At 29.2% G+C, this 26,850-nt stretch overlaps 2 protein-coding genes and 1 pseudogene across 3 annotated transcripts; 2 read left to right on the plus strand and 1 right to left on the minus strand.

Moving 5' to 3' along the window:
• Positions 1 to 1,005: 1,005 nt before the first annotated feature.
• Positions 1,006 to 5,796, plus strand: LOC145181848 (uncharacterized). The gene is made up of 9 exons (XM_090065443.1): positions 1,006 to 1,241; positions 3,297 to 3,422; positions 3,682 to 3,775; positions 3,917 to 4,022; positions 4,151 to 4,228; positions 4,472 to 4,590; positions 4,841 to 5,059; positions 5,142 to 5,305; positions 5,384 to 5,796. Exons 1-9 carry the CDS (start codon positions 1,068 to 1,070, stop codon positions 5,513 to 5,515), a joined length of 1,212 nt encoding a protein of 403 aa, XP_089921569.1. The 5' UTR covers positions 1,006 to 1,067; the 3' UTR covers positions 5,516 to 5,796.
• Positions 5,797 to 13,043: 7,247 nt separating this feature from the next.
• LOC149882978 (zinc finger BED domain-containing protein 4-like) lies at positions 13,044 to 13,802 on the minus strand. The gene has a single exon (XM_090100984.1). It carries the CDS (start codon positions 13,800 to 13,802, stop codon positions 13,044 to 13,046), a length of 759 nt encoding a protein of 252 aa, XP_089957110.1.
• Positions 13,803 to 21,908: 8,106 nt separating this feature from the next.
• Positions 21,909 to 23,194, plus strand: LOC149882979 (uncharacterized; annotated as a pseudogene). The gene is made up of 2 exons (XR_016444691.1): positions 21,909 to 22,029; positions 22,291 to 23,194. The product of XR_016444691.1 is annotated as an uncharacterized LOC149882979 (transcript).
• Positions 23,195 to 26,850: the final 3,656 nt, after the last annotated feature.

Raw genomic sequence — 26,850 nt, forward strand, 5'->3', positions numbered from 1 at the left:
TAAGTAGTATGACTGGTAATCTGCAATTGTAAGGAATTTGTTTTACTACAAATACTTTTGCCTTTCAAATATATTATATCTTTCATATCTTTCATATCTTTAAAGTATACTTTCATCAACATAGTTGAATTTTTGCTTGGTTTCAAATAACAAAAAATCGTTAATTTTAAAATTAATTTCTATCATTTCAATTTTTTTGCTACCAAATAAAATTTGATTGTCTTTATATCTCGGAATCTGCTTTGTTCTTTGGATTTTATTTGTATCCCCATGTAAACTCAGACGTATAAATCTTTGTCAAATATCATTCAGCATCACTTTAAGTTGGCATCAGTAGACAGCTGTCGGCACATTTCTGACAAAACTTTCTTTCTAGAACCTACCATTTAATTTTTATTGTAATAATGCATAGATTCATTCAATGCAAAATCTGCTTAAAAGCTAATCTGTGTAAAAAAAAGGGTTACGAAGCAGTGGAGAAGATTTTGGTTACTTGTATTATTTTTTTATAGGATTTTACTTTTATCATTACATCATTATGATTACCTGTTTTTTGTTAAATAGTGTTTAAATACTCGTCTTGTTTCGTGGTTGCATTAATAATATGCCATAATAATCTTTTTACAAAAAAAGATAGTTTATGTTGTTCTTGATATTATTTTGGAAGGAAAGTGGCGTACTTTATTATTTTGGGATTTCCCCCTAAGTTACAACAATTGTTCGATTTATATCGGCACATGTTGATTATCACATGATAAAAAGGTTTGTTTACACCACTAAGGATATAGATAAGAAGATGCAATATTATATCAATAAAAGTAACATTATCTCCATTAACATAAGTTTAGTGCTAAGCTTAGATTTATTACCATTTACGAACTCGTGCAATCAAGTAAACAAAAATTGTTCTTTTTTTCTAAACAAGATAAAATCTACAAAAGCTATATACATATATATATATATATATATATATATATATATATATATATATATATATATATATATATATATATATATATATAACTTTATATATACGTAAATCAAGTTAGATTTTTCTGTTAACAAAAATGGAAAAATACTTTTGCAAATGTGCAAATGTTACAATAAATATAACTTCTATAAAAAATACAAGTATTGAGGGAAAGGATCTTTTACATATTGAAGATATGGAAGATATGATGCGCCCGTTCTTTAAAAATAGGCTCATAGAAGTAAACCTTGCAGTTAGTGGAATAGAAGTGGTAAGCTTAATATTAAACCCTTAAGTTTCCTGAGCTGAAATTATTTTTTAAATTGTAAGCTAATGAGTAACAAGTCTAAAGAAACTTTATCTTAACTTTATCACACATACATACATACATACATACATACATACATACATACATACATACATACATACATACATACATACATACATACATACATACATAGAGAAATGTATGCCTGCATACAGAAATACATACATTACTTAAGCATGCCCAGAAATCACAAAAATTTCTTAAAAGTATTTACCCTTTAATAGTATTATTATTATCTGAGAACATGTTTCTGTTTTACTAAGTTAGTGTTATTTCTTACTAGGTAACAGACAAATTTATAATGAAAAATAATGTTAAAGTGTTAAGTTTTAAAAGTTTTTTTTACTTTATGTTCCTTTTTATGTAAACAGAATAAACTGGGAATTTTTTTTATGGAAATGTATTTTTAGATTAGTTAGGTTTTGTTTATAGGCAGAATTAGTATTTTTTGTTTTAAATTTCCCCTGCTATTTGTTTGCATTTACAACATTTTGCATTTTACAAGGTTTCTAAACTTATTTTCATAATTAAGAAAGCTTTAGCTCTCTTTCAATGATGACAAACTAATTTATTATTTTCAACTGATAGTTAAGTCTTATGAGCTCAACTGTTAAAACACTTGCTAAAATTAAATACCATCTAGAAAAAAGTTATTAAAAAATAGAACCAATTTATAATTGATTATATTGATTATAATCAATTATAATGTTACATTCAATCTACACAAGCAATTTACAGTCTAATTAAAAATAGGCTGCAAAACAGCGAAGACATTATTCTATTTTATGGGTTTGACACATCCAACTTTAGTAAACACAAGTATTGTGCCTAAGCATACAGTTTCTTTTCTCAGAGAACAATTTTTACATGGTCCAGTTAATTGTTTTGAGTTTAATGTTGAGGTAGATATGGAATGGATTAGCATTCTATAGTTATGTCAATGTGGGATATTCTGTAACAACTTTGAGTGGATGGTAGCCTTCCATCCAAACCTTTCACAGTAAATATCATAAAGTGTACTCCTGACAATTGTGACACTTCACTAGGTATCTGCAGGTATGACAGGTAGCTTTTTAAAATAGCCCTGCAAACATAGAAAGTAACTATGTTAACAATCCTAAATAATGTTTTTCACTCTAATACAAACATGCAAAAACATCCAGATTATAGAAGGCAGCCATATTTGTTTTCATGACTAAGTTCCCCGTCCTGTTCTTTACCTTAGTGAAGTGTGCTTATTAGTTGATAAGATGGGTTTCTTTTACCATCCTGGTATAGTAACAAATATTTCATTCACACTTTCTACTTTCATAGCAACCTATAAATTGTCACTACACTAGTTTTTTTCAGGTAAAGATTTTTTTTTTCTCCCTAAAAAATGTTATATCCATCAAGTATGTAGTATTTTTTAAATTTACATTTTATTCTATTCAACTTGAACTGAATTAGTCAGTGTGAAGCAGTTCAGAGCAGTAGTATACATATTTAGAACAGGTTTATAACAGGTCACAGATCAGTAAGAGACACATGTAGGACACTAAAGTTTATAAAATTTTTAAACAACCCAACCAGTAATCTATAGGCCTCAACTGTGGCTCTATGCAAAATATAGGAAAAAAATATGCAAGTAAGCTATTTGCACGCAACATGTTTTTGTGAATATTACTTTATATCAAAAATACACCCTTATAATTTTCTCCATCAATAATTCTATAATGGTTCTATAGTGCTCAAAGGTTTTCCATTATAGTGTTTGAAGCATTAAATCAACTTTCAATTATCTTGATAAAGAAGTAATTAGGATTTTAACTTATTTCTCAGCTATTTATGTTTTTGCTATAATGTAAATTATACTTTAAACAATAAGGAAATTTTTCATTCAAATTTTATTTTTGCTGCTAAAAACAATCAATAAATTTAAGCAAATTTATTTAAATGAGTTTAGAGTAACCATGTATTTTAGCTCTTGCAATAAAAACATTTCTTATCTTTTTTTAGGCTCAAAGCATTCTGTTGTTACAGAGATCAGTTAGTGACTGGTTAGTTTCACTGTGTCTAAACTGTGGCTGCTATACCCATGCCACACATGGAACTGATAGAGTTCTTATAGATGAAAATCTAGATGTAAAAGACTTATTTGGTTTACTAATTTTTGTTAAACATATTTGATCTATTTAGAAATTAAAAAAACACATACTTATAAATCTCAGCTACAAACACACAAAATCTTGATTTAGCTCATTTAAAAACAATATACAATTTGAAATATCTATTTTAATATTTCCTCAGTGATTATTGATTAAAATAAATATTTTTTCAGTGAATATAGTTATCTATATCCACTGAAAAAACAGAGGAATTTTCTGGAATTAATTTTTTATAGCATGGGATGTCAAAGTATAATGAAATTCAGAACTCTCAGAGCTATTCCAAAATCTTTAAGTTCAAATTTGTGAGGAATGATGAACCTTACACAGGTAACTTTTTAACTAAATAATTTGTTTTGAATGCATACCTAATAATTTTAGTGTCTTGTTTTTATTTTCATTATTTATAACTGAAAATTATTTTTTTTGTTTGTTTGCTTTTATATATTTTGTCATCTTTTTGACTTTTAGCACTCAAGATTAACTTTAAAGACTTAACTAAAGCCTATGAGCAAATAGAAAAGTTATTTAAAAATGCAGTGTCCTCTGAAGAAGAAGCAATGAGAGAAAGGATCAGGTTTTTTTTAAGCATATACTTTTTTTTAAAAAAAAAAAAAAAAAGCCAGGAAAAAAAAATTGTAAGTAATACTTTTGCAAAGGTGTTGTAGCAAAGTTCTTCCATTAATTTATTTTCAATACTTTTAGGGTGTTCACTGCTCATCAATTACAGGAATTTCATGATTATAAACTTAAAGCAAGTAAAGACAAAGATACTTTAAAGAAGTAGCATATTGATCTTATCATCTTAATCTTGATATAAGTATTCCACTTGAAATTATAGGATTAATTATGAAAATTAGACTCATTTCATTTTTAAAGTCAAGTGTATGAAATCTGTGAAATAACTTTTAAGATAATTAAATTTTTTGCCAAAACTTTTAAAACATTTTTGTCATCAAGTTGTTATCATTTGTGCAAATTGCATAGGGCTCTCGTTTTTGAAAATCATGTAATCTTAACTTTTAGGACTATTAAAAAATTTGAAGATCCTGATCAATATGAAAGTTCATTTGACTTAATTACACAAAATAAAAATATTGTTGGCGAATCTAAAGACAATTTTACAAATTCACCTAATAAAAAAAGTAAGTTTGTAAGTCACCTAATGAATAAAGTAACCTTATTCTACTATTCTTCTGTATATAACATTTTACAGATAGTGAGGATTTTCATAAATATATATATTTCCATTAATATTAGTCTGCTATGAATATAAGAAGTTGAACCTTGTTTTTTATATACAAATCAGTTATTAAAAAATGTTTTTTTTTTTTTTTTTTTTAATTAAATATGTTAAATATTCAAATTTCTTCCTTTTTAAATTTATTATTTTAGTTTATTCTGTTGGAACAAACCATTTGGATGCATCTAACATCTCACCTACATCTCAGTTTCCAGATTCAAGATCTAGAAATCATTTAATGCAAACAAGTAAAGATTGTTCTCCTCTCAAACAGTCAGACTCAAATAATGAAGAAAGTTTGTTTGACTTTGAAGGATTTCAAGAAAGCAAAAGTTATGAACCATTCTTTGAATCAGATGATGACAGCAGTGGTGTGCAAACTTTGATTCTTTGCTTTGAAAGATTTTTCTTGGTTGAGTTCCATTATTTCAATTCCAAAAATTATTTTTGCAGGTGACACAGCAAGTTTAGAGAGCAGTGGTGGATTTAACATGCAAGTAACTAGTCAAGGAATAAATTCTAGTAATCGGGTTTATGCCACTTCAGTACCTGTATCCATACAACTGTTTAACAACAGAAAGCATTCATATGAACCGGATGACGAAAACGACTTAAATGTAACTGTTAAGTTTTTGAATTTTAACTCTTTAAAAAATTTTAGAAGTCTTGCAACAGTAATTTTTTTTTTTTTTAAGGAGCTTTCACCATCCCCCAATCATATTGCCGAATCAATTAAGGCTTTAGCAAAGAGTGTACAAGATTCAACAGCTATGTTTGGAGAACTGCCTCGTACAAGGTTTAACACAATTCCGTATTCGCTAAGATAGCGCTTTAGACTTTTTGAATTTAAGTCAGCTGGGTATTTCATTAATTTTGATCTTTGGGTCATTCAGATTATGAATGCTGATTTCTCTAATTGAAATATATTATATATATGAAATTTTTTCTTGTGTTATCACAAATTTTTTCTGTTTTGTTATATTTTTGTTATATCCTGGTCTATTTCTTATTTTATATTGAATGGTTTTATGTGTATTTGGTAAAATGCGAATTTAATTGTAATTTGCACAATCCATCATCAATAAATTGAAATTTACCGAGATTGCCATTCGCCAGGAACTTTTTTCCATGTTATTTCCATGTTTTTTCGTTATCATTAGAAGAATTAAACATTGAGCTGTTTTAATACCCATTCCAGTATTTGTTGATACTTTATAAGTCTGCTTAAAGAAAGTAATTTAATTCGTTATTTGAATTTGCAAAGATATTTTCTTGCTTAATTCATAAGCTTCTTTTAAAAAAACTATTTTTGACCTCTTTGATGTAAATCACTTTTAAAACTATAAAATGTATATTTTACTTCTGGATTTCCAATATGTTTTTTAGATTAAAATAAATAATGTAGAAATAAAGTATGAAACTCTTCTATTTAATATTCTCAGAAAAAAAAAACATTCTCAAAAAACAAATAACTTTGTATTTATTCTATAAAATGGAAAGGTTTGGGATGCTGTCATTTTTACAAAAGGCTTTATAATTAGAGATTCTTCGATAAAGTTTCTGTTTATTATTGAACTTTTTTTTACACTGGTTTTTACGAAAGTGTAAATGGTATTGAAATTGTTGATTTTTTCTGTTTTTCTAAAAGAAGTTCAAGATCCACATTAGCTAAAAGTTATTTTTGCCTAACGGCGATATAAAATTTTATGAAATTACGCACGCACACGCACACCCACCAGTGTCCCAAAGAAAACATTTTTTTTTAGCCGACTTTGGGTTTTACTGGGTTGCACTGAATCATAGACGATTTTCCTTTATGAGGAACAATCTCTTTATAAAGGCATAACATTTTTTCTTATTTCAGTTTTGAAAAGGAGTGTTTTAATATATTAACAATAGCATGTACCTTGCATAACCTATTTTCATATTTTTTAAGTTTATTGTTATGATTGCAATTAAAAAATAGCTTGATTTGTTCAAGTTGGTTGATAGTCATAACTTTCTCAATTTTTTACAAAATGTAACTAGTTGCTTCAATACATTCTGGTTGAAGACATTTGAATAGTTCTCACAGCATATAAATATTACAATAAATTTCATTTTTAAGTTCATTTTTATCAAGCAGAAGTGGTTTTCTAGAACTTTTTGGGATGGCTTATTAGATTCGTCAGCAATAATTTTGCTACATATGGTCATTTAAATTCTTTAAGGTTTGACAATTTATAATAAGACCATTTAAAATTGCTAATTCGCGAGGTTAGAATTATTTTGTTCTATCTCCAAGTTTAAATGTTGGGAGAAAGTTTTTGATTTTTCTAAAAGTAAAAATTGTTTAAAGTTTTAGCTTTTATTTTTAAAGAAATAATAACTTATGCTTTAATCAATTTATGTTTAAGCAAATTATTTAGAAAAAAAATTATAAAATAATGCGTATTTTAAAAGTTATTATTACTAACTAAAATTAATAACTCATTTTCTCCCAACTTTTAAAATTGGAGATAGAACAAAATAATTCTAACCTCGCGAATTACAAATATTTCTCAAAAAGTTGATTCAAGTTTATATTGCATTTCTCTATGCTACTAAATAGATATTTTGAGTATTTTTTTAGGTAAAGGTTGTAATCAGCTTTTATTACATCAGCTTTGGTTCAAAGACATTATGCAGTCTAAATCATATCATAATTCAGAGTTAAATTCTTTGTCGCAAAAGTCAAAAAAATATTTATTTTAATCATTCTTTAAAATTAGTAAACTTAAGTTCATGTTCACATGATAAAATGTAACATTAACAAAAAGTAAAAACAAAATTGTATAATTTCATCTCTTTTTTTCCTTGAAATTGAAAAATCAGAACAGCACAAAAAAATGCATAGTTACCGAAAGGCTTTGCTTTGATTTGTTCAGCACAGGATTCTATGGAAAAATATTTCAAATTTCGTTGCTTTTTCCATGCTTTATAACTGTCCGTAACGTACCTACAAATACCGATTTTACGAAATCGAAACGCCAACTGCGACGTAAAAGTAAAAGTTAGGATTTATTAAGTCGTCGTCATAGCCATTTTTAGTAAAATATCGTTACGAAAATTACTATGAAAAATGTTAACGTTTTATAAATTACTTCACGTTTTCAACACAACGCCAAAACTTTAATTTTCACGTCCGGCCTAGAACTTTAAAACCCGAGTAGGGATTTACCCTGAGCACACGCATGCGCATAACCAATATTTTGTACAGTTGTACGTTGGAGTTGCAGTACGTTGCATTTGCAGTTGGCGTTTTGATTTCGTAAAGTCGATATTTGAGAGCTTACGATAAGAAAACTGCAACGGCAGCATCTACAATTTATGATAAATATTTCACACTAGGCATGCGCAATGGATGGGATTCCCTGAAATGCCGTTTTAAAACTTTTTACGCAACGTCAAAAAATTGAAATTCGTGTTTTCTGAGAACGGCTTATAAATGGACCAAAATAGTACTTGCTCCAAAAGTGTAACAAAGTAATTATTTAATTTCTGATAAAAATTTAGGATAAATACATAAGTATAAATACATACATACATACATACATACATACATACATACATACATACATACATACATACATACATACATACATACATACATACATACATACATACATACATACATACATACATACATACATACATACATACATACATACATACATACATACATACATACATACATACATACATACATACATACATACATACATACATACATACATACATACATACATACATACATACATACATACATACATACATACATACATACATACATACATACATACATACATACATACATACATACATACATACATACATACATACATACATACATACATACATACATACATACATACATACATACATACATACATACATACATACATACATACATACATACATACATACATACATACATACATACATACATACATACATACATACATACATACATACATACATACATACATACATACATACATACATACATACATACATACATACATACATACATACATACATACATACATACATACATACATACATACATACATACATACATACATACATACATACATACATACATACATACATACATACATACATACATACATACATACATACATACATACATACATACATACATATATATATATATATATATATATATATATATCGAGTATCATATCGAGTAGTCTAAATGGGTAGGAAAACCGTTTTAAAAAAACACACAGTGCTTCTACAGGAGTAACTTTTAACCCGTTATAACATACAAACTCTTGAGGTAGTGGAAGTACATTGAGTAAGCGATATATATCACTACGTAGAAATCTAAATTCACTTTTGCATTCATCATCAGACATGGTTTCTAAACAAAATTGCTTATAACTTTGAAACAGTAAATCTGGATTCTTAGACAAATTTAATTTGTACAGTAGTAAAAATTCCTCCTCGTCATGATATTTTATTCTAATGCAAGTAATAAACTATTTCTAACATTTTTTAAAGAAGCCATTTTAAAATTATTTTTGTTTATTTCAAGACACTCTGGTAATTATCTTATGTAATTTCAGCTGTACAACGTCAAAACACAGTATCTGTATTTTTCATAATTGGATATGAAAATGATTTTGTAAAGTACGTTGGGCCGCCAACTTAACTTCATACTTATCACTTGAAACTTCATACTATGAAGCTTCAAGTGATTAGTATGAAGTTAAGGAGGCAGCCCAACGTATTTTACAAAATCATTTTCATATCCAATAGACATTTCTCTAATTCGATTGCGCAACTAATTTCTCAGCTTGAAAAAGAGGCCAGTAAGGACAAAAATGTAAACAGATAAAAACTCTTTATCGAAATTATAAAATTAAAAATATAATTTCGCTCCAAAAGATGCCTCATTCCAACTCAAGCATTTTCAGACCAAACGAAGTGAAAAAAGGTGGAAGAGGGATGTATTGCTGTATTCCACTGTGCGAAAGTTCGTTTTATAATAACAATATGGAAAAGACTAACATTGCTCTATTTTCTTTCCCAATTAAGAAAAAAAAACTTGATGTTTACAGAGCTTGGTGTAGCGAAATATTTAATTATAAACGTAAAGGAGGTGCTGATAAATTTGAAGTAATGAAACATACTAAAGTGTGTGAATTTCATTTTAGGCCTAAGGAAATAAAAGTTAGTTCAGGATGCGGTAAAAAAACTTTAAAATCATGGAATGAAGTTCCTAGCATTTTTTCATTCAAGACACCACAAGATAAGTTACCTAGAAAATCTCCATGCAAAATGTTGAAATATCTAGAGTTTACAACTAATATTGATACTGAAACCCATACAATAATCGATTCTACCAAAAACGTAGATTGTGAACTTTTATCATCCGAAAAAACACTCATAGAAAAAAAAATAGAAGTATGTCATGAAAGTTACAGAAGCTTGCTTTAAGAATATAAAACTTTAAAAATAATAAACGACCAGCTAAAAAATAATATTTTTAGCTATCAAAATTTTGAAAAAGAAAAAATAGTTTGCCGCTATTTTTTTACATTTGTTTACATTTTTGTCCTTACTGACCTCTTTTTCAAGCTGAGAAATTAGTTGCGCAATCGAATTAGAGAAATGTCTATTATGAACAATGATATATTATATATACTAGATGTCTAACTTCGATCCGAAATGTGAAGCCGTGGGAGTCATTTCTAATTCGGGCAAAAACGTGCATTTTTAACTTTTATTTCGCACGTCGGATATAGTTTTTGCCCTTATTACAAATGGCGGATATAGTTTTTGCCCTTATTACAAATGGCGGATTCAATTTGTAAACAAAAAAAGCGGATTCACTTTTTGTCCAATAAAATCCCGCAAGTTAGACATCTAGTATATATAATATATCATTGATTATGAAAAATACAGATACTGTGTTTTGAAGTTGTACAGCTGATTTCTCCCACTTGCGGATTTATTTGAAAAAAGAACCGGTTGTCGATAATCTAGCATTTAAATTTAGCTAAACATTTGATATAAAATAATTATATCGTTTCCGTCAATTTTAGTATTTGGTAGTTTAAGAATATGGAAATTAGCAATTTGGGTTAAAAAAAATTCCCGCATATTTATGCCATTGTTGCGTTAAAAAAGTTAGTCGTTAAAAAAGTTTATTAAATGTGAAATCTGCGCATGCGCAAAATCATTAAAACTTTTTTAACGCCTTACGGCGTTAAAAAAGTTTGCCCGTTAAAAAAGTATTCAAAATGGTACCGTCAACCGGGGTAACTTTGGTCGCCGGGGTGACTTTGTTGACCGGGGTCAATTGTTGATTTTTTTTAAATTCCTAAAATTTAACAAAGATAACATGTTTTAATTTTGTTAGAAATACCAACAATATATATCGACTATTTTATCAACAATTTTGGTATATCAACAGTTTTTGTGAATATAGCACAGTTACTTCGTAGACTACATTGAGTTTATTTTGGCATTTTTTGAAACTTCTGATACATTTATTGAACCATTTGAATTCTTAGCCGGTGAAAATGCCGTGGAAATATAAGCGAAAGCGTGGTTCAAGAGCATATGCAACTTCATACAGTCAAGAAACGTTGTCCAATACTATAAAAGAATGTTTAACTGGAAGAATAAGCGTGAGAAAGGCTAGTCGACAGTTCGGAATATACGCTTCCCATTTGCTTCAACCGCTGGACGTTGCTGTTTTCCGTTCGCTAAAGATAGAAACGCGCATCAAAAAATCAATACCAAAAAATCAGTTCCTCGGTCTTCTTGCTCTACTGCAACGTCAATTGAAAAGCGATAATTTGAGATCTGACTTCAAGGCTAGTGGAATATTTCCCTTCGATAAAGAAATGGTCATGAAGCGTTTGCCACAGGTTAACAAAGGCATTGGAGGAGGTACCGGTAGTACTGTTAAGGAAGTATTCAATGAAGATATAGAAGGTCTATTAGTGAAACATTGTGGACAGGATGGGAAAACAAATCGCACCAGAGGGAAATAGATCACACCTGGCAAAGCGATAACACCGCAAGATCTGGTGAATAACACAACTCCTACCACATCAAAGAATAACAATAACACCAAGAACAACAGTAACACCAAGAATAACAAGAAAAGGGCAAGAGTTGAACAAGTGTCATCATCCTCAGATTACGGTAATGACCTACTAGAAAATGACTTTTAATGACTTTTGCACAATAACAGGGAGCTAGTTGCAAAATTTTTTGTCTATTTAAATGTTCTTTTCATGTTTCTCTAAGTGTTTAAAGACTGATGATTTTTTAAAACTCCAAAAAGTGACCAATGTTACCCCATACCAGGGGTATTATTGATCAAACATGATAAAAACCTGGGGTAACATTGGTCACTTTTCGGCGTTTAAAAATAAATATTTGTAATAAAAAAATTAAAAAAATAAATATAGAGGCCTATAGCCAAGACCTATAATGTTATTACCACAAGAGAAAACTGTAAAAAATTAATAAGATTCAGAGATGTTTAAGAAAAACTGCCAAAACTGACCAAAGTTACCCTGGCTGACGATACTCTTTATTTGCGCAACCCTCAAATCCACAACAGAATATGCTTTGAAATTTTGATTAAGACATTGGGAGGGATTTTTTTTTATTTTTGAGCAAAAGCTCTCAAAGAAAGTTTCAATTATTTTTTCCAAATTTTTTTCCCCGAAATTTTCTAATTCTAAAAACATTTCACCGTGAGCTCCTGTTAAGCTATTTCTCTTTGCAGTATATACATTTTCACCAATACTAAAAAGTCTTTCACTCTCCACAGAAGATAGTGGGCAGCTTAAATACTTTAAAGCAAGCTTTGCTAATAGTCGCATTTTGGTTTTCTGTGATTTCCACCACAACAAAAGATTGCTTTCTTTATCAATAAGGTCTTCATTTGAGTAGAGCTGAATTTTGTTTAATAAAGTTTCATTTGAAATTAAAGTTTGTGGTTGACCGATTTATTTAGAATTAAATCCTACAAGTTCTTCGAAGCAATTGTCAAAATCCATTTCTACTATATCTTTCTATTCATTTAGTACTGTACCATTATTTTCATATTTTGAGTCAATATTTTCAATGTCACAAGCTGCAGACTGATCATTTTCAGTAACTTTGATGTTTTTTATATTTTCATGGGTTTTAATAAGCTGAATGGTTATGTTCTCAGTACTTGTTTTAGCAGCTGAAAAGGTGTTTTCATTTTTGAACATTTTTAATTTGAATCTGGGATCAAGAAATATTGACAAGATGATGTTATAGTTATTAGTATATTGTTTGAAACTATTCTCCATTGAATTAGTTGTCATCAATTAAAGCTTTATTAATGAAATGTTTCAAAAACTGTGTTTGTGGTATAATATCTGAGACAATAGAATTTCTTTCACTCAAGCGAACTCTTGTTTTGGGAAAATCTTTTAGCAAAACACAAAACTGTCCAATAATCATCCATTTGTTTGCATTTAATAAAGGAAGCTTACCATTTTCAAGTGCATATATGGTTAGAGGTTTCCTTTGTTCATAAATTAGTTCTAACATATGACAGGTACTATTCCACCTTGTTGGAACATTTTGAATAAGTTTGTGCTTAGGAACATTGTTTGCTTCTTGAAGAGCTTTAAGTTTAGGGCAGGCTTGGGGAGAATGGCTAAAATGCCCAACAATTGAATGCCAGTTTGCAATGACATTCTTGACAACTGTTTGTTCAAAAATACACTCATTAATTACTAGTTGCAGTGTGTGTAAAAAACAAGGCATACTATCATATGGGCTATCTTTAATAGCCTTAACAATATTTGTACCATTATCTCTAGCTATTAAATGAATTTTTGAAGGTGATATTTTAAATTTAGCCATAATATCTTCAATCAATTCAGCAATATTTGCTGCTGTATGCCTCTCAGGAAATGGAACTACTCTAAGTACAACAGTTTTCTGATTAAATGTATTGTCTAAACAGTGACCTGTCAGGCTCATGAAGCTTTCATTTGAACTACTGGTCCATATATCAGTAGTAAAGCTTATAAATTCAGCAACTGAGTAAACATGGACAGCCATTTTTAACATAAAGTATAAAATAATTTCATATACTGAGTAAACATGGACAGCCATTTTTAATATAAAGTATACACTAATTTTTATTATTTTACATACCCTAATGAAACAATGCAACTTTTTTAACGTCTAATTTCATTCCCTAACGAACCTTCTTTGACCATACTGCGCATGCGTAAAGCATGCGCAGAACTATTTGTTAACTTTTTTAACGACTAACTTTTTTAACGCAACACCATCATAGTTTTTCATTCAAAATGGCGTCCTCCCAAACTGAAAGAAGTAGTAAATTCTGGATAAAGACTGAGCTGAGACTTTCATTATTTGAGCGACCGTGGTTGCAAAACGAAATAAAATTTCCGAAAGACTACTCAATGGGAAGTGAAATGGACTCAGAAATTGAAAAGAATGTTGGAAATCACCTGGTATTGGTTGGGCCGATGCTAGATGGCTATTTAAAAGAAATAGGAATTGCAATGCTCTCCAAACTCACCAGAAGTCATTTAACAGGTCTTGTTTCATCAATTAAATTATAAATTCCATGGCAAATAATGAGGTTTATGGCAGCTATTTTAGAGAGCTATGGAGGACGCATAGAGTTACTAACACCAAGAAATAACATGAAAAACCTTCTTTTTTTAATAGAAAAACAAGATACAGCAGTTCAACTGTTTAATCCATCAAGATTTAATGGAATAAATTACCTTAAAAAAAGAAATTATTCTAAAATAAAAGATCATGGTATATCAAAAACAAAATTATCTTATGTTGGGGAATCAAATGTTGTTGTCAGCATAAATACCCCAATACGTATGAAATACTTTCATAATATAAATCATCTCAAAGTTTCCTTTTATATACAAAGATATACTGCTGAAGGCTTTGTTGTTGATACTGCTGTTCAATCTCTTGTCAACAAAGAGTTCAATAATACCTGAATGGTGATTCAAAAACGGTTATTTTCATAGTCACAAAAGCTTTTAAAAGCATTAATAGGCATAAAATAAATAATAATATGAAAAAAGCAATTTCAAAATTGTGTGGATGCGAATGTGGATATTGAGGTAATTATATTTTTATGTGAAAGTAATTTGTTATTTTGATGAGCAAATAAATTTATATAAATTTTATTTTGATGATTAACAAAATAATTTAAAGCAAAAATAAATAAAAATATACTTAACCAATTCTTCGAGGTATAAAATAATGCATTTTTGAATTCTTTTTCTTCTTAACTGGTTAAATGTTCTTATATCATAATATGTTTTTATTAAGATTTGTGGCTATGAAAATAACTGTTTTTATGAAGCATCATTTAAATTTACTAATTATGCTGAAGTGATCCCCTCTTGGTTCTTCTGTTCTTACTTTCTGAAATAAAGAGGAAAATAACTTCAAAAAAAAACATAGCGCAAGCTGAAATTCAGTTCGAGAAATGGATTTTCTATGAAAGTTTTACGTAAGTTCACATATTCATATATATGTGAACTTGTTTAAAACTTCCATAGAAATAAATAAGTTCATATGTCAATATTAATAATTTTTGAATTTTATAAAACATCAACTAACCAATATGAATAAAATATAGTAAATTTTTTTAAACTAATTTAATTTATTTTTTATATATATTATATTATATTATTACTATTATAAAGTAATCTATATAAATAAAATAACCTATATATGACATAGTATATCACAAAAAAAAAATTAAACGCCTTACTTTCAAAGGCAGAGTGTTTATTTAAGTTTGTTTTTTTTAACATCAACATTTTTTTTCTGATGAAATCTTTGAGCAGAGGAGGTTTTCCAAAAACATGAACGGGGGTCGATGTTTATCACATGACCCAGAATGCATGTGAAATTTAGAGCAGTTCTTTTTCTTTATACATAACCTAAAGCTTAGTTTGTATACACATTTTTTTCAACAAATAAATAACCAATATATTAAAAAAAAATTATTAAACATAATACATACTTTGCACTAGTCGTTTGTTGATTTGATGCTTGAGCCATTCTCAAAAATTGCATTTAAAAATATTAAACTCTTAGTTATTAAACTATAGAGTTTTTTATTTTGATTTGTTAACAAAAATCGTTGTTATTGTTTATATAAAAAGATACGAAAATCCATAATGGGCGCAAAGTCAAATTAACATGAAACACAAATAGTGAGAATCAAAATGCATATTCGTAGTAGATAGGCTTTCAACCATTTCCTTAAATACTTAGGGAATGACTTGTATATACTTAAAACTACATTTTGTCTTTACAACTTTTTTTATTGCTTTCAAATTGCATATTTTAACATTAAAAGCTCAAAAAATACTTGCTTTTTTGACACATTTTCAAACAAACTTTTAGCTTCTTTCAAACAAACTTTTAGCTTCTTACGAACAAACTTTTAGCTTCTTACTAACATTTTAAAACAAAAGTTGCAAACTCAAAACACGTAACTTTATAGCAATCATTGCAATATCTAGTTTTTTAACTTTTTCGTTGAAGCAATCTCCTCAACGAATACCACTTTTGATTCCAAAATTGATACAGCACAATTGAAAAGTAAAATTTACGCTTAAAAACACTTTTTATTATGTGTTTTTTAATTAAAATGTTTTTTTTATCTCTTTCCTGAAAATCTTCTAAAAAATCCACAACAAAATACGTTATTCTTTTGCATAAATAACGTTTTAAAGTGTACTTGTTTTTACTAAATTCAAGCAAATTTTTGCGGAAAGTACGTTCTTTTGGACTATGTGGGAGATTTTTAACTCAGATTTACCAGCGTGAGATGTTTTCTTTTTTTTGAAGCGGAAATTCGTAACTATTTTTTTTGGAATACCGCAACCGCTCGATCCAGACCTTTGTCGTCTCCGTTGCCGTTGCAGTATTCAGATCGTAAGCTCTCTAATATCAGTGTGTAACAATCAATCAATATCAATCAATATATATAATTCTTGTTAAGGATGTTACAAAAAAACACAGGTCATTGCAAATAGTAATTCACTAATAAAACGCAATGACCTAAATAATATAAAGAAAAGATAAGAGAAAAACATAAGAAATAAACTAGTCACAGTAAAAATAGAACTTTACAAAAATTTATAAGTAACACTTATAAAACAGACTTTTAAAAGAATTAAAATATAGGTCAAATAGTTATTATAATGTATTCACATATACATACATATATACGCATATACACAAATAAGAAATTATGAAATGTACATAAACATAAAGAAAAAAGTTAGAGGTTAAGAATAAAGTTAAGCGTAACTTTTTAGATAAAAATGATGGAGTGACTTTAAGAACAGATTCTTGGATCTAAGGATAAAATCTGTTTTTAGGGTGTACGGAAGGGTGTTCCAAGATAGGATACACTGATATGTAATGGATTTTATTCCATGTATAGTTGTCTGTTTTTGTGGGATGGTTAAGTTGTTAAAAGTGACTGATCTTAGGTTATGCCCACACGTCCTACTGTTAAAGTAGTTACGAAATATGGAAGGAAGAAGACCGTGTTGTTGATCCCAGACAAATGAATAAGTGCATTATTTTTGTAACATTCGGATTCGTGACAAATGAACATTTTGTCTAATAAGCAACATCAGGAAATAATTTTTGGGAAAAATCTGTAACCTGGCATTGTTTAAAAAATCTTTTCCATCTTCATTAGATCTTCAAGATTCAGTGCAAAGGATTCATTGCTTGAAGGATAGAAATTTTTAGCATTGGTTTGTTTTTGTTGAAAGCTTGACAGTTTATTGTTTTGTTTTTGTTGATACACAGGCGCACAATTTTTCAACAAAATAAATTACAGATTTGTTTCTCAGTTTTCGATTAATGACTGACATATTTTTGCGTCTGAAATATCAAAAGGATTTTGGCTCAAAGGAGTAAGTAGTGTCCAAGGGACACAAAAAAAAGTTCAAGATATCAAGTATTAAAGATATCAAGAAACAACTGTATCTACAAGGCATAACTAAACAGTTTCCAATATTGCTCTACAACTTGCTGCAGATGTTGTTTCTGACTTCATCATAAGTAAATGTGGCATTGATCAAACTGCATTGATCAACGTGCTTAGCTCTGCACAACCTATAGTGTGAAAGCAAGTGCATGGTATGGTTGATTCTACCAAATTGTAAGGCAGTGCTTTCAATAAATATTCCCTCAATCAGATTAGGCTGAAATTACAAGCTGTGTTTTATTACTTGAAGATAGTGGTAAAAACAAAACAAGAGCTGCCAATTCCGGACTAATATATCACTACATTTAACCATATAAAGTCATCATAATTAAGCCAGCTGACTTTACACTCTCGAATTTGCTGGATCAGCAGAGTATCATTTATGGGAGCATCTGTGCTCTGATCTACTAGTAATTTGTGAATAGATGTAAACACAGACAACAAATCTTTAAATTCCTTTTAATTTATAAACATTAAGCTTCATTAAGTTTGTTTTCAATGACATCATCAGCTAATTCTATCTTCAGCGAGTAAAGGGCCTATGTCATCCAACAAGCTCAATGCAGGACATCAGGCTTTTGGATCATGTTTGTTTCTAGACCAACAGTAAAAGATTCCAGGAGAAAAAACTCATTATAGTCATTTCTTGCATAATTGAGCAGAAAGTGGTTTGCATTCAATTCTTTTAGTTTTTTTGATATATTCATCAATTAAGCCTGGCATTCTTTTGGCTTATCTCGGTTCACTTCAGACTTTTTATCAGTGAATTTCTTAAGCATGAGAATGTCTGGTTCAGTAGAAGGACATACAAAACGTGTATAATTACATTAAAAATAATTATTGATTGATTTTACCAAAAGCTATTTTGTGAAACATATTGCTTGCTGTTTTGTAATTTGTAACAAGTTACTTTAAAACATCAACTGAAGTATTTCTAAATTGATATCTGTCTTATCCGCTGGGTTAAGCTGTATAATTTTATCATCAACATGTAGGCAACTGCTTTTAGACAAAGAGCCCTAAAATATGTAAAAGTTTAGTAAATATCAACTACAATCTGTCATAATATAGTGCATGCATATTAGTAAGTATTAAAGTATTAGTAAGTAAATGTATAGATTATATGTTTATTACATAATAAGAGGTATTTACCAGAGGTGGGCACTTCCAATAAAAGTTCCTATATTCCGCTAGTATCGTACAGATTATCGGACTAATATATGTAACGGACTTCGACTTTCGGATCGGCGATATTAGATATCTGATATTCCAATAACTAACGGACTAAGCAGTAGTGGACTATCGGACCGTCCGAATTTTGTATTTCCGTCTTCTTGGTTTTTTATATATGAAATAAATAATTTTTTTTTTGAACAAGTGCAGATTCAAATTCATGATCGCGCATATCTCCATATTTTTTTTTTAAGTGTTGCTCTTCGCCTACCCGACCGGGGACACGTCATTCTCTACTTTAACTGCTGCATTAAGTCAAAGTGTCCGTCAGCTCTGTTAGATTCTTATCTCAACAGCTCTGTAAGATTTCGGATAAGATCGTTATCCTCTTTATCCTTAGAGTCCCAAAACACATTGAGCTCAGTTGCCTAAGTTACAAGTTGCGCTACAATGAAGCTCTATGATAGCTGTAAAATCTACTACAGTAAATTCGAAAAACAAAATACTTCCTCTCAAAAAACTGTAGCAACCGCAACTTGTTATTTACCCCCAGTTCCAGTTTTGCGACTAAGCAATATTTAAGTATTAATAAATCATTAATTACTTAAAAAACAATCATTGATGGGTTTTATACCTTTTAAAAAAATTTCTGTAAACAATTACAGCTAAATATCATGCCAAGTTAAAATGGACAAGTATTTAACATTTACGTCAAGTCGGACATCTAGCGCTATAAGCCACAGTGATATGTCAAGCCGGCCTAATAGTGAAATGAGCCAGAGGAGTGATAAAGAGAGATAATTATGCTGGATACCTCCAGCCAGGGAGATGGCCAGTCTTCCTATGATAGCACTATAAGGCCTCGAACTCAGTCAGCAACGTAGTCAGCCTGTGCAAGTTGCCTGTGGCAAGCTGGTAAAGAAAATCAAAAAAAGCATTTAAATTTTTTTTAAGATATCGGAGTATCAGAATATCGATCATCGTACGGGCTATATAGGACAACTACCGGACTATCGATAGCGGATTAGGAACTCAAACTATCAGATTATCAGATATCGGACTCAAAAAAAAGTAGCGGTTGCCCAGCTCTGCAGAATATTATCTATGCTTTGTAAATACCTCACCTAAAACATTTAAACTTCAAGAAATAGCATAAAAAAGCTCTCTAACTTTAATTTGGAAATAAAAATTACATCTATCGTTTCTGCAGTTAATAAAAACATACTTCTGAAATACTTTTACTCCACCTTTAAAGTTTATCTGAGATGAATTGATTATAAGAATCAAGAGCTTTATTTGTTTTAAGTTGATCTTTAAAAAAGAGGACTTGTAACGAATAAATAATAATTCACTATGTTGGGATAGGTTGTATTTGGATAACAAGATTTTAAGTTTTAACAAAGATATGAAACGGAATTGTTCAATAAGTTTTTTACGATATAAATTGACTGCAGTAGATTCAAGTATTCAGTGTTTTTTCCTTAACCAGCCATTGGAAAATAAGAATTTTTTTGCTGTAAGCAATATGAACTTTTTATCATCAAAATTTAAACCCCGCATTTTTTATCAAAATCGATCAAAAATTCACTTAAAAATCATTAAAATCATTTTTCTCTTAAATTTAAGGCAAATTGAATATATATATATATATATATATATATATATATATATATATATATATATATATATATATATATATATATATTATTTATATATATATATATATATATATATATATATAATAGTATTAAAGATGTCACTTAAATAATATATATATATATATTATTTAAGTGACATCTTTAATACTACGTGTAAAAGTATTATAATTATTAAAACATCATATACGGTATCATACTATTATTTCTTTTTCTTTTTTATGTAATATTTCGGCTCATATGGTGAGAGCCATTATCAAACTAATAAAATCATTAAAAAAACCGTTTAAAAAATTATGATAAACGTAACCAAAGACTATTAAAACGGTCTTTCGTTTTGGTAATCCCTTAGTCAATATACTTTGCCGAAACAAATCTAAACTGCCTCCGAATCGTTATCCAGGAGTGTACCAACTTAATTGCACATGTGGCGCATGTTATATTGGGGAAACAAGAAAAAAGATTTCTACACGAGTTCAAGAACACAAAAATAACGTTACAAAAGCCAACTGGGAAACATCTGGAATAATGGAACATTCACAACATTGTAATGGTAAAATAAACTGGGAGAACCCTAAAACACTTTCTATAGCTTCAAACAACTACACTAGGAAAATTCGCGAGGCCATTGAAATACAACGTATACAAAGCACAAAACCTAGAGAAAACATTTTAGTTCGCGACAATGGCAATTTGGTGATGACTCACCATTGGAAACCGTTTTTTGTAAAACCAAGGACGTATAATAGATGGACTTTCAACGCATTGTTATAGATCAAAGGTGCCGCCAATTAGCCAAAAACTATGCTTGTTACCGTCAATTTTCTAAATTCATGATACAGATACTCCGACTTCTACTCGTCAAATTTCCGTCAAAAAACCTTCCTCAGTAAACCCATTTTAATTATGCATTTACTGAAGCTTATGGTTATAAAAGACAAAAAAATTAATCAAGAATAGTTCACAAATCTGAAAAAGGTTGATTTGAGCTATGAACTTTGCTTAATAAAAATTTAGCTGTGTTTAAACTTTGACGTCTAAAACTAGGCTTTTGCAAAAAGGCTATGTTTGGTTTACTAGAATGGATAGAGTAAAGTGAAACAAATTTTCCTTATTAAATTGAACCTGCTATGATATAGTTTAAAGGTCGAAAAAGATATTTTTAATGCTCTTTTTACCCCACTCTCAGATTATGCTTCCCACTTTAAGGTTCAAATCAGAGAGTATTTCTTATTTTTGTCGGAAATGTCGAACTTATTTGCCTCGCTTTTTTTTTTCTCATGAATTTGTGATTTTTTTTTCGTGAACGACCTAGTTAAAAAACTTCTTACTTTCGATACCTAAACTGCATTTTGTCTAAAGGTATTGTAACTAAAAGCATCTTAAAGTTCATAAAATACTCTTCGTTTCAGGAGTTGGAAAGATATATAAAGTATGTATTTTTAATGAGCATTTTTGTTTAAGCATTTTTAAACTGTCATGTAGAGCTACTTTAAGTTATAATGATCTTATTTTTTTAATTATTACTGTTGTTACTAATAGTAACAACAGAAATAATAAAAATGATAAGACCATACTTTTAGTTGCATATTCTTGAGCCTTCTACAAGTGATGTATAGCCTTATTTTTAACCTTTTCTAAATATTATATCAAAAGAAGTAATTTTATATTCATATTTATTATCTCATTACAGGATAAATGAGTCTTCATGAGGAATATTTAAAACATTTATGTAGAAAGTGTGGCTGCATAATAAAGCAGGATAGTCACTATCAAATAAAACCTGTTGTTATCTATAAACAAGCAATTCTTAGCTTTTACAAGCTGGATACAACCTCAGACTATCAAAAAGTTCATCCTGAATAATTATGCAAACCATGTTATATGGTCTTATACAGGTTAGATTTAAAATTAAAAAAAGGCTTTGAAGTTGAGAGGAATGATAAATTCTTTACTTTTTCTGAACACACAAAAACCTGTTATGTATGTAACACACTCACAAGAGTTGGAAGAAATAAAAAAGTACATGCGATAAGTATTCATCAACATTTAAAAGCATTTGCATCAAAACATGGTTTTGACTGTTACAATGAAAATAATAAAAATTATTTTGTAATAGTTAAAATCAATAGTTATCGCCAATCAAATGGTATGTGGAGACTAATTGTTTTAAATCGTGAAGTGCCATTATCCATTAACATTAACAAATCTCTTCCAGATCAACTAAATCTTCAATCTGCTAATATTATATTCTCCAACATTTCATGCATAAACATCTGTAAATGTAATAATGACTTCAAATAATATCTTTTTTTGTAATCAGAAATAAATTTTCTGATTTTAAAAATTTCCGAAGCACATCAAATGAGGATGTTGGAATAATTGAAACGAGAGAAGGTAATACAGTTGAAAACTTGAAAGTTATTAGACATAAAGGTTGTTCATTAATATGTTTAGAAGTCTGTTGTGATTTTAGCACCATCTACCATACTAACTTGGCTGTAATGGAACCCAGGTTAAAGAGAAATGTCAATCATCTATTACCTTTAACTAGCCATTTTTTAACTGTGTACATTTTCTTACACCAGTATATGTAAAAAATGTAATAAAGACAACTTGCATTCTTCTACATGGAAGTTCAATAGTACATTACAACAATTTACAGTTTCGAATAATTTCTAAAATCAAAATTAAGAGTTATTACAATATTTTCATAATCTGGGAGTATTTGCAAATATAAATTAGCACCCGTTTAGGCGTTAAGCTCCACAACATATGAGTATAAGCACACCTTTAGTGGCAATGTAACATTTCTTTTCATGCTTTTTAAAATTCGATTCTCTAAGATATTTATTGTAACATTTCAGACAGGTAAATTTAGTTATTAAGCGTTTTTCTGTTTTTTTCAGCATTTTGGTTTCTTCTGCAATCAGCTTCTCTGTAGGAATTGCTGGTGGTATGAGCTCCAATTCAAAATCCTCTGATAACAATTCCGCCAACTCTTCAAGATCTATCTCAATAAAATCATCCACAACTAATTCAATTTGGTTATCAATATTTTCAAGCAAAAAAGAATAATCTTGATTAATAGCAAAGTTTTCTGTCATACTCATTTTATGTATCGATGCTCAGTAAAATACTTTAAAAAATATTTTTATTGGATAGTCGAGACCAACTTTTTCCGACGTCGAAAAAAATAAAAATACTCCCCGGTTTCGCAATTATCACCTATTGTTTCGCTTTTGTTATCTAAACAATACCGTAACACGCATATCTTTTTTATAAAACAATGCGTTGAACGTCCATCTATTAATACGTCCTTGATCGAACTAATAAAACCGTTTAAAAAGTTATAATAAACGTAACCAAATGATATCATTGAACGTCAGATATTCAAGATTTTTTTTTAGTTTTACCAAGGACGTATTAATAGATGGACGTTCAACGCATTGTTTTATAAAAAAGATATGCGTGTTACGGTATTGTTTAGATAACAAAAGCGAAACAATAGGTGATAATTGCGAAACCGGGGAGTATTTTTATTTTTTTCGACGTCGGAAAAAGTTGGTCTCGACTATCCAATAAAAATATTTTTTAAAGTATTTTACTGAGCATCGATACATAAAATGAGTATGACAGAAAACTTTGCTATTAATCAAGATTATTCTTTTTTGCTTGAAAATATTGATAACCAAATTGAATTAGTTGTGGATGATTTTATTGAGATAGATCTTGAAGAGTTGGCGGAATTGTTATCAGAGGATTTTGAATTGGAGCTCATACCACCAGCAATTCCTACAGAGAAGCTGATTGCAGAAGAAACCAAAATGCTGAAAAAAACAGAAAAACGCTTAATAACTAAATTTACCTGTCTGAAATGTTACAATAAATATCTTAGAGAATCGAATTTTAAAAAGCATGAAAAGAAATGTTACATTGCCACTAAAGGTGTGCTTATACTCATATGTTGTGGAGCTTAACGCCTAAACGGGTGCTAATTTATATTTGCAAATACTCCCAGATTATGAAAATATTGTAATAACTCTTAATTTTGATTTTAGAAATTATTCGAAACTGTAAATTGTTGTAATGTACTATTGAACTTCCATGTAGAAGAATGCAAGTTGTCTTTATTACATTTTTTACATATACTGGTGTAAGAAAATGTACACAGTTAAAAAATGGCTAGTTATAAATAGGAGCGACTGTTGTTAACAATTGCACTTGTGTTTCAGTTAGACAAGTCGGTGGCAGTTTCATTCAGTTTTTTTTTTGTGAACACTCAGCTAGAGCAATCTCTATAGAATCAACAACCAACAGGATGAAATAAAGTGGCAAGTAGAAACAAGAAAGTTATCGCCATTGTCGGCTTTAAAGTGATCAAAAGTGATGCTAGGTTTGGAGATTAATTGGCTTTTTATACTTTGTTGGAAGTTAATATATAAATCATCGACCATGTCACCTAAATTTCGAGATAAAGTGGTCGGGTGTGGTGGATGATATTGCCCTTGAGTAAGCACCGAGCACAGATAAATAAAGCTAGATCCAGAAGTTGTCTCAAATGATCTTCCATCTTCAATTACAAGTCTAAGCACTGCACGGTCGTAGTTTTTTTTAATAACTGTATCTATTGAAATAAATATAGTCGAATAAAATTCGAATTTAACGAGGAACTTGATGATTGCTCGATTGTGTTATTGGAATTCTTTTTTCTTTTAGTAGCAGATGTGCGCTTTTTTGTTGCTTCTACGAGTAGTTTTTTATGGTCACGTTTTAAATGGTTCCATAGATGAGATAAAGTTCCAGTTTTCTAAACAGAATACTTTTTGTTGCATTTTTCTTGTTTGCATTGCCAGAATACTCCTTTTTTTTTCAAAGAATTCTTTAACTGCCAATTTTTTAGAAGTCATTTTATAGCTTGATGCAAAAATAGCTTGATGTAGCACAAACAAAAAGTATCGAATTTAAAATTACTTTAGTGAAAGCGAAGTCAAACATTAACGACGCAAAAAATAAAACCTAACTTTTGCGTTACTAATTTGCGTTCCGCTCTGTTTAAATCCCTAATCGACAATTAATTGTAATGAAAAGTATGTTTACGTTCCAAAATTACTCTACCGCTGAATTTTCTGATAACATAAATATTGATATTTTGAAAACTTTTTAACGCCGTTTGTATGAAAACATAAAGTAATTTAAATAAAAAAATGATTCGAAAAACTCGAATCATTTTTTTCGAATCGAATCTCGAATCGAAGCGGCATTTGATTCGCAAATCGAATCGAATCGAAGCGATTCGCAGGGCCCTAATATATATATATATATATATATATATATATATATATATATATATATATATATATATATATATATATATATATATATATATATATATATATATATATATATATATATATATATATATATATATATATATATATATATACACTGTTCTCCAAAACATTAGCAACCAAATAAAGTTTAAAAAAATTTCTACTTTGATTACTTATAACAGCAATTTTCTTTTTTTAATCACGCTTTAAATGAAAAAAATGGTTAATGTTACATATGAGAAAAAAGATTTTAACATATTAAGACTACTTGAAAAAAAATAAACGTGAATTTTTGTTTGAATTGGTATTTTAACGCAAAAACGTGGTCCTCCAAAACATTAGCAACTTTTTTAAAACTACCCTAAAAAATGTTAATATCAATAGTTAATGGCATATCCTTTACTTTTTAGGATCAAGGAACATCTTCTCGGCATAGACTTTACGAGTTTATTAACTTTTTCTTGTGTAATCTCATTCCATGTGGTTTCAATAGCTTTACATAGCTCATCGACGTTTTTAAAGGGTCCTTTGTGTTTTAGGGAGAGTTCAACTTGGTACCATAAATTTTCAATTGGATTGAGATCAGGTGAATGAGCTAGCCATTTGATTACTTTAATTTGATTTGTTTCAAACCATTCTTTAACGAGTTTAGAGGTGTGTTTGGGGTCGTTGTCTTGTTGAAATGTCCATAAAAGAGGCATGCTATTATCAGTATGAGGAACCACTTTTTCCTTGAGAATATTACGATAAACATACTGATCCATAACGACATTTATTCGGTAAATAGGTCCAACTCCACTAAAACCAGAAAAACAACCCCAAATCATTGGACTTTTTCCATCATCATGCTTGATTGTTCCTCTTGTGTATTTAGGATCTAAGCGTTTACCTTTAGGTCTACGTACCTTTAAATTTCCATC

Source organism: Hydra viridissima, unplaced genomic scaffold (genome assembly GCF_058129835.1).
Source record: "Hydra viridissima isolate aposymbiotic clone 2 unplaced genomic scaffold, HvirCarnegie_v1 scaffold_10, whole genome shotgun sequence".
Classification (NCBI taxonomy): Eukaryota; Metazoa; Cnidaria; class Hydrozoa; order Anthoathecata; family Hydridae; genus Hydra; species Hydra viridissima.